We start from the raw sequence: 8,966 nt of genomic DNA, 5'->3' as shown, positions 1-8,966 counted from the left end.
CCTGAACCAATTTTCCAAGATAGGCAGTGTGCCTTTTCAATGTATTTTTTAAAGTAGTCTTTTATTTTAGGGACACTTTTTTGAATTGGGTTTTTAGTATTTGTTTTGATCTATTTCTTTTAGTCTTGTTCTTTGACATTCCTATTACATGTATATTAGGTCTCTGTCTAGGTATCTTTCGTTTTCTTTTAAATCCTTTGGATTTTTAATTTTTTAATTAAAAACATCTGCCCTTCTTTTGATCTTGTATTTCTTTTTTAAAACATTTATTTATTTAAATTTATTTGTTTACTTATTTACTTTTGGCTGTGTTGGCTCTTCGTTGCTGCACGCAGGCTTTCTCTAGCTGCAGTCAGCGGGGGCTACTCTGTTGCGGTGTGCAGGCTTCTCACTGTCATGGCTTCTCGTTGCAGAGCACAGGCTCTAGGCACGCAGGCTTCAGTAGTTGTGGCACGTGGACTCAGTAGTTGTGGCTTGCGGGCTCTAGAATGCAGGCTCAGTAGTTGTGGCGCACAGGCTTGGTTGCTCTGCAGCATGTAGGATCTTCCTGGACCAGGGATCGAACCTGTGTCCCCTGTATTGGCAGCTGGATTCTTAACCACTGTGCCACCAGGGAAGTCCCTTGTATTTCTCTTTAAGACATTTTCTATTACTTATTTGATTTTTGTTTTTTCTAGTTTAGTCTACATTCTGATATGATTTTCTTTTCCTTCCTGAGTGCTATCATCTCTTTTCAAATCTTCCTTTTTCTGTAATCAATCTTATTTCTGAGTTTTTTCTATTTTATGTTGTTCTTCACAGTGTCTATCATTTTCTAAATTTTTTAGTTTACTTTGAAATATTACTGTTTTGTAAGCCTGTCTTTTTCGTGGATTCCATTGCCTCTAGGGATATTATTTGGCTCCTAATTCTTTTTTCTCATAATAATTTGTAAGGAGTTCGACTGTAATCCTTTCTTTCACTAATGCTTTAAGTGAAGTAAAATTTCTTGTACTTCAGGAGAAGGGGGGGATCACAACTGCTTTCCGAGCTTCATGGCTCTGGAAATCTGACTTGTGTCATTCTCCCAAAGTGACAGACAACATGGCTTCGTACCTTGCTCTCTACTTATCTGCATCTTTTCTTTCCTTTGTCCCACTGTCTGCCTTGCTCAAATCAGGCTCTCTTCCCAGCAGATTCTCCTCTGTCTGGGGGTCCTGGAAGAGAGCTTGTATGGCTAAGAAGGCTTCAGTACCATGAAACACTGGCGTGGCACAGAGCTCTCGCATTCAACTACAAAGAGCACCCTGCATCTCAGTTGTGGTTGCTGTTCTCAAGTTGGCCCACGTGCTCCAGTGAAATGCTGTTGCCAATTCCTATTTTCAGACCTGTGAGGACCCCAGGCAGCTTTCCCTCTCCATCCTCCCCCACAAGTGTGACACCACAGGGTCTGGTTTGTCGAGCACCCCACCTGCCTGTGTTGCCTACTTTCGTTGTCGATGTTGACCATGCAGTCTGCAGACTTGCATCCATGTTTATGTGTTTATGGTAGGATTCTAGCAGACTCTACAATTATGCCTTGCCATTTCCCAGAATCCTAATTAACTCTTTCTGGTAATTTACACATTTTTAGCTTTCCATGCAATTCTAAGCTTATGAAATACATTTTTAATTCTACCTGCTTGTGTGCCTCAAGTTTTTTTTTTTTTAACAGTTTGAATTCTTTCTAGATACCACCAAAGTTTATGTACTTCATATTTTTATCTTTCCTGTTTTTGTTTTTTAATTTTTTGGCCACACCATGCGGCATGTGGGTCTTAGTTCCTTGACCAATTGAACCCACGCCCCCCTGCAGTGGAGGTGCAGAGTCTAAACCACTGGACCGCCAGGGAAGTTCCTCTTTCCTGCTTAAAACCTTAAAATTAACTAGATAGATCAACTAGATCTTATGAAAATTTCAGAATATGTCAGAAAAATCAAAACTGATAAGAATCCATCCAAAAAGAAACATATTTAAAGTCATATTCAATAATGAGAAAATTTACTCAGCTAAAAACTACCTTATATCAACAAGAGAGCATTCCAAAGATAATCTTCCCACGGTCTTTAGGTTTTCCTGAAGTTCTCTTAAACAGTTAACATCCACGACTAGTTCAACACCCACGTCATACAGCAAGACCTACGAAAACAATAACTTATTAAGTCTATGGAAAGACAGTGCTTAAAAAATTTTTTTTTGCAAACTGAAAAGCATAGTAAAAATTGGATGAAAATACAAAACGCATTCACTTTCATGATTATATTTTTAACGCTGCCTTTACCTCCACCGATGTGTCTGTAACCATTCTGATGATCTGGCCCCTTTGCCACTGATTTTCATTTGGGATCTTAACAGCACAGTGCATATTGCTCTTCCACTTAACAGGTTCCCATTTTGAGTTTTCATAAGCAGAGACCATCTTTTCTCCTAAGCTATGTAAAGAAAAAAAATTTTAACTCTCGAAACCTTTTCTTGTACAATTCCCTGACTCCCTGTCTTCTACTGTCCTCCCTCCCTCATTCTATTCCAAACAAACCGGCTACCTTGTTCTCCTCCTTGGACACCCAAGCACATTTCCACTGCAGGGTCTGGAACTAGCTCTTCCCTCTGCCTGACTTGAGCTTCTCCCAGGCATCTTCATGGCTCCCTCCCTCCCTGCCTTCAGGGTCCATTTCAAGTGTCACTGACTCTGTGAGGTCTTCCTCCCCCACTGCTTGATCTTTCTCCTCTTCATCATCATCTGCTGCACTGAATACTTTGTTCACTGTCACTCCCTCTACTAGAATTTACGCTCCATGGCAGCACAAGCTTGTCTATGTTTTTACCACTGTATCCCCAACACCTATAATACTGGCTGTCTAATAATAGGCACTCAGTAAGCATTTGTGGAATTTATAAACCCTAACACAGTGAAAATAACCAGTAAAAATACTATTTGTATACTTTTAACTGGTTTTTTAGTGAATATTTAGCTGAAATAATTTTGTACTTTTAAAATTCTGCATTTATGACTTCTAGATCTTTGAAACGAAATACAGAAAAAAGAATAAAGTTACATGCACAATGTTTTCTTTGAATGTTATACCTATGAAGTAAGTTTTCTGTTAATAACCACTGAACATAAATCTTCTCAGGAGACACTACATTGTAGATGTACACAGGCAGTTCCTTATAATAAAGTGATTGCAGATCCTCATTAGGTAGCGATTTTGCAAATACAGGATTTAAGTTGTTTACTTCATTCGAAATAATTTCTTCTGGAGAAGGATCCCATACTTCAGTATGCTTTTTGGAATTATCTTTGAGGGTATATCTGAAAAATAACAAAACCCATTAGCAAAAAGAGTAGTTTGCAAAATATTTATGTTTGTATTTGCTTAGATCTAGAGATGAATAATATACGATTTTAGATACGATTCACTGCTTTGCAGTTTTGATACTAACAGAAATTTTAGTCTTTTGCAGAGCACAGGCTCTGGACGCGCAGGCTCAGCGGCCATGGCTCACGGGCCCAGGTGGACTCTCAACCACTGTGCCACCAGGGAAGCCCTAGTCTTTTTTTTAAAAAGAGTTCTTAATGATTAACAAAGGACAAAGAGGAAAAAAAAAAAGTAAAAGCCAAACTTTCTATTTTAAAAACAGTTTAAAATACCAAGTGTGCTCATAATTACACAATTTACCACTGATATTTTGTACTCACAAAGGAATAGAATTATTCAGTGTTTTTTTTTTTTGGTAACTTGAATATTTCTCCTTGACTAAAAAGTATCAATCCGTCTGAGAATATAAGTGGAAAACAACCGCTATTTTAAAATATCTTAATAAGCAAAATTATCGAAGTGTTTAGAATGTTTAATGAATCAGATTAGCTCAGATTCTAATCACAAATAATTAATGTGAAAATTTCTTTAAAGGAAAAAACTTAAGTTCTTTCACAATAAGCTTGAGATTTTGCTAACCAAGGAGACTAACAATTTTTCCTTCTAAATCTAATGGACAGTTTTCAGTCCTTACTCAACATCAACTCAGCCTAAACTAGCTACTCTTTCCTTCTTGAAATGTTCTCTTTCTTTGGTTCCTGGTTTTTCTTTAGTTTCAGGTTCCCGATCTATTTTTTTTTTTTTTAACCTCTGTCTCTTGTAAGTGATAATGCTCAGACTTGCGTCTTCACCTAGGAAGACTGGGATGATTGATGAAAGTGATGGACTCATTTATTATGTGTATGTTAACTTGCCATCTGAATCACCTAACCAGGTCTCTCTTCCATACTCCAGACCCAGGTACTCATTTCTTTCATTCAACTAATATTTCCTGGGTACATACTGTGAGCCAAGAATGCTAGATCCCAGAGATTTGGCAGTGGACAAAATAAGCAGGGTTCCTGTCCTCCTGGAGCTTATGCTATTGTGATACTGAGAGAGATCACATAATTACACAAAAAATAAATTATACAGAACAAGGGCATAGGCCAACGAAATCTAACCCAGTCTGTGAGTTGGAGAAGGTTTCTCTTGATTAAATGACATTTCAATTGAGATTTTAAAAGGACAAGCAGAAGTTAGTGAGGCATTCCAGAAACCAAAAGAAAACATGTAGCTTTGACATAGTAAAGCAGTAGGACATGGCATGAACCTTAAGGTAGACAGGGGCCAGAATATCTGGGAAACATTATGTTTTATTTTATAAAGGATGGTGTCCGTATATGATATAGTTGAGCCCAACAGACTACAGACTGTGGGACTTCACATTTCTTTTCTTCTTATGCCTCTGATCAAGGGAAGCTCATGTTCTACTTTGAGGACAGGCAATAGATACTATGAAAACAGTGGGACTGGTTGCAGTCTTCAGGAATCGGCAATCCGGGTGTGGAAGGGCAAGGAGACTGGCTGGGCTGCCAGAGCAGCAGAGGTGGTTAATGAAAACTGGTACCTTGGGAGGGGAAAAGCAATGTGCTTTTATAAAATTTTCAAAAGTAAATACTGTAAGTGCAGTTAGTTAAGATCATGGGCTCTTTCCACTCTCACTTTTCCTGTCCTATTTTTTCTCATCTTGGATGTTGGCCAAAGCATTCTGGGTTGGCTAAGGGGAAGCTGAGTTCGAGACACATTTAGTTTGGATTTAGTGGGATACAGTTTTGTGGCTCACGACATGTCCTGTGGAGTTACGCTATTGCTAGCCATCTTGGTGCAGCAGTGGGTTCCAGAAATGCTCCCACAACCTTAGTGTCACACATGAAAACATAAGGTTCAATACAAAGCTAATGCACCACTACGTGTAATGAGTAACTGAGCCACTGTACACCTGTTTTTCTGGCATAACAGTGCTTTTCTTTCATTCTTTAACATGTCCCAGTTTGGATGAGAAATAGGGTTATCCTGTTAATAAATTAAATCATAAGTCAATACATTAATAAATGTCAAATCAAACTGTATTAAAGATTCATTATAATAAAACTTGAAGTGTCTTGAATATTATGTATATACATATGTATAATACATGAAAGAAATAATAGATTCTCCTAAAATTAATTTTAGAAATTTACATGACATTACCAGTAATTGAGCTATGGCTCTAAAAAACTTAAAAAAAAATTACCAATAAACAAATTTCGATCAGCCACACTAGAGAAAAGACTCGATTACTTTTCTATTCTCTCCATAGGGATATCACAAAATCTGACATTTCATGTGGTAATCAGTATACAGCTAAAAAAGAAAGTATTTTACAGATGAGTCTGAATTTTCTAACATTTGTGGTATTTGTCAACTTTTGAAAATCTGTACTTCGTTGATTTCTTTTGCCAGCCTACATAAATATTACTTTTGTTTTTTTAATTCTATAGCTATAATTTTGCATTCTTTTTCTCAAAATGGGGTCTCCCAAATGGTACAAACTTCAGGCTGACCCAGGAGACCTGGAGTTGCCCTTGCTGGGCACAAGCCTAAGCACCAAGGGTTAGCAGCCTCTCCCCTCACCCCCCTTCCTTAGCTGCTGCAGCGCCCAATCCTCACTCTCACCACGCAACCCCTGCGGTCCCACGGCCGAGGGCGTGGCCCACAGCTCCCAACCGCTGCACAATGCTTCTGCTGCCTGGAGGTTCTCCCTCTGCTTTCATAGCCACAGGACCTCACGCAATACACCAAGAGCGGGTGCTGCTTTCACTCTCCCCACAAACTTGTGCTCTGTTCTCAGGGAACAGTGTCACCAGTCACTGGCGGTCAGGTCAGTGATCCCGAGTCAACCTCAACTCCCTCCTCTTCGTCACCTACAATGAGCAGCAGGGTCTTGTGATGCTCACCTCCTTTATGTTTCACCATCTAGCCATTTTCCACCTCCAGGTGTTTTTCGAAAACTTGCCATCAGAGACAGCTTTCTAAAATGCAAATCTCTCAGTCCTCTGTTTAAAAATCCTTCAGTAGCTCCCCTTTCTTCAAGGGATAAACTGCAAACACATTCAAGTGTTTGAAAAGTACTGTAATTTACTTCTCAGTGACTTGAGGTTCCTCAATTACCTAGTCTCTGCGTTTCTCCTGCCATACCAGCCACTAGTACCTTATTTTCTGTCTGTTAGCTGTGTGACTATACTAACAATACATAAACACACATATTTTTCCTGAATGCAGGCCTTTACTCCTGGTTGTACTGAAGAATTCAACTTAAGTGAGAGCTCCACTGGTGAGCCCTCCAGGATTCCCACAGTACTGTAATTACCCTTTGCACAGCCCTTATCGCACTGAAAGGTCAGACTGACCATCTCCTTTCCTACTACAAACCAACCTTACTCACCATTGAGTACAGCATTAACAAGTCAGCCTGTAAATATTTCTCGCTTATGCAACTGAAAAATAAGGACTATTAGCTAATGGGCTATTTTTTTTTAAAAAAAAAACAAGTTTATTGAGGTGTATCTTAGATGTCAAAAAGTTCACCCATTTCAAGTGTATGACAGTAACTTTACCAAACGGTCTAACCACCAGCATCGATCAGTTTTAGAACATTTTCACACATACACCCCCATAGACCCCCCCACAACCATTTACCCTTATTCCTTGTGCCCACTTCTAGCCCCAGGCAACCCATAATCTACTTTCTGTTATCTACTGGTTTGCCTTTTCTGGACATATCATACAATTAGTAATCTCGTGTTTCTGGCTTCTTTTACCTAGATTAAAATTTCTGAGGTTTAGGGACTTCCCTGGTGGTCCAGTGGTTAAGATTCTGTGCTCCCAATTCCAGGGGGCTGGGTTTGATCCCTAGTCAGGGAACTAGATGCCACATGCCGCAACGAAGATCCCACATGCTGCAACTAAGACCCGGCACAGCCAAATATATAAAGAAATATTTTTTTAAAATTTCTGAGGTTTATCCATGAAGTAGATGTGTCAGTTTGTTTCTTTTTATGACCGAACGATATCCCACTGTAGGAATATACTGTGTTCTATCTATTCACCAGTCACTGGATATTTACATTGTTTCCAGTTTTTGGCTAGAATATGAATAGTGCTGCTATGAACAACTGCTTGCAAGTTTGTGTACGGACACGTTTTCATTTCTCCGGGGTAGGTACCTAGGAGAGGAATTGCTAGGTTTTATGGTACTTTTATGTTTAAATTTTGAGACATCCACAAGCCATTTTCCAAAGAGCTACACACCGTTCTGCATCCCCCAGGAATGAGGGTTACTCCACGTCCTCACCAGCATCTGTAATTGTCTGTCTTATGTATAACAGCTATTCTAGTGGGGGAGAAATGGTACCTCATTATGGCTTTAATCTGCATTTCCCTGATGATTAATGACATTGAGCATCTTTCATGTACCGATTAGCCAATTGTATATCTTCTCTGGTAAATGTCTGTTCATATATTTTAACCATTTTCTTTGGTTGGACTGTCTTCTTATTGAGTTTTAAGAGTTCTAGGAATTCCAAAAACAAGTCCTTTATAGGATACGTTCTGCAAGTATTTTCTCCCGGTCTGTTTGTCTTTCACTTACTTAATAGTGTCTTTTGAAATGTACATGTTTTAAATACAATGAGAACAAACTTATCATTTGTTTTCTTTTATGGACTGTGCTTTTGGTGTCTTATCTTAGATATCTTTGCTCAATCCACTGAAGATTTCCTCCTTTTTTCTTCTGGAAGTTTACTTTTAGCTCTTAATTTTAAGAGTATAATCCATTTGAGCTAGCCTTTGTGTATACTGTGAGGTAAGAATTATGCAAATGAAAATTAAAACAAATGTGAGACACCACTACACATCTACTAGAGCCACCAGAATCTGGAACACCGACAGCACCAAATGTTGGCGAGGATGTGGAGCAACAGGAACCCTCACTCACTGCTGGTGGGAACGCACACTGGAACAGCCACTGTGGAAGACAGTTTGGCGGTTTCTTATAAAACTAAACATAATCATAGGATCCAGCAACTGTGCTACTTGTTATTTACCCAAAAGAGTTGAAAAGTTATGTCCACACAAAAACCTGCACGCAATCTCTATAGCAGCTTTATTCATAATTGCCAAAACTTAGAAGCAACCAAGATGTCCTTCAGTAGGTGAATGGATAAACAAACTGTGGTGCAACTAGACAATGGAATATTATTCAGTGCTAAAAAGCAATGAGCTGTCAAGCCAGAAAAAGACACAGAGGAACCTTAAGTGCATATTACTAAGTGAAAGAAGCCGATCTGAGAAGGCTACAGACTGTATGATTCCAATGTGGAAAAGACAAAACTACGGAGACAGTAAAAAGATCAGTGCTTGCCAGAAGCTAGAGGGGAGGGAAGAATGAATAGGCTCTCACAGAGTTTTAGGACAGTGAAAATACTCTGTATGATACTATAATGGTGGATTCAAGTCATTATATATGTTAAAACCCACAGAATACACACTAATATAAACCATGGACTTTGATGCTTATGACACGTCCATACAGTCTCACTGATACC

General features: G+C 39.0%; 1 protein-coding gene across 1 annotated transcript in view; it reads right to left on the bottom strand.

The window, feature by feature from the left end:
* Window positions 1-8,966, bottom strand: part of RNF17 (ring finger protein 17) — a 110,123-nt gene that overhangs the window by 37,677 nt on the left and 63,480 nt on the right. The window contains exons 20-22 of the mRNA XM_007466345.1: window positions 3,105-3,332; window positions 2,301-2,451; window positions 2,040-2,158 (exon numbers count right to left, since the gene is read on the bottom strand). Coding sequence (XP_007466407.1) covers window positions 2,040-2,158; window positions 2,301-2,451; window positions 3,105-3,332 — 498 coding nt within the window. The remainder of the gene's footprint in view (window positions 1-2,039; window positions 2,159-2,300; window positions 2,452-3,104; window positions 3,333-8,966) is intronic.

Source organism: Lipotes vexillifer, unplaced genomic scaffold (genome assembly GCF_000442215.2).
Source record: "Lipotes vexillifer unplaced genomic scaffold, Lipotes_vexillifer_v1.1 scaffold2648, whole genome shotgun sequence".
In the NCBI taxonomy this organism is placed as follows: Eukaryota; Metazoa; Chordata; class Mammalia; order Artiodactyla; family Lipotidae; genus Lipotes; species Lipotes vexillifer.
This window is presented reverse-complemented; position numbering and strand designations above follow the sequence as displayed.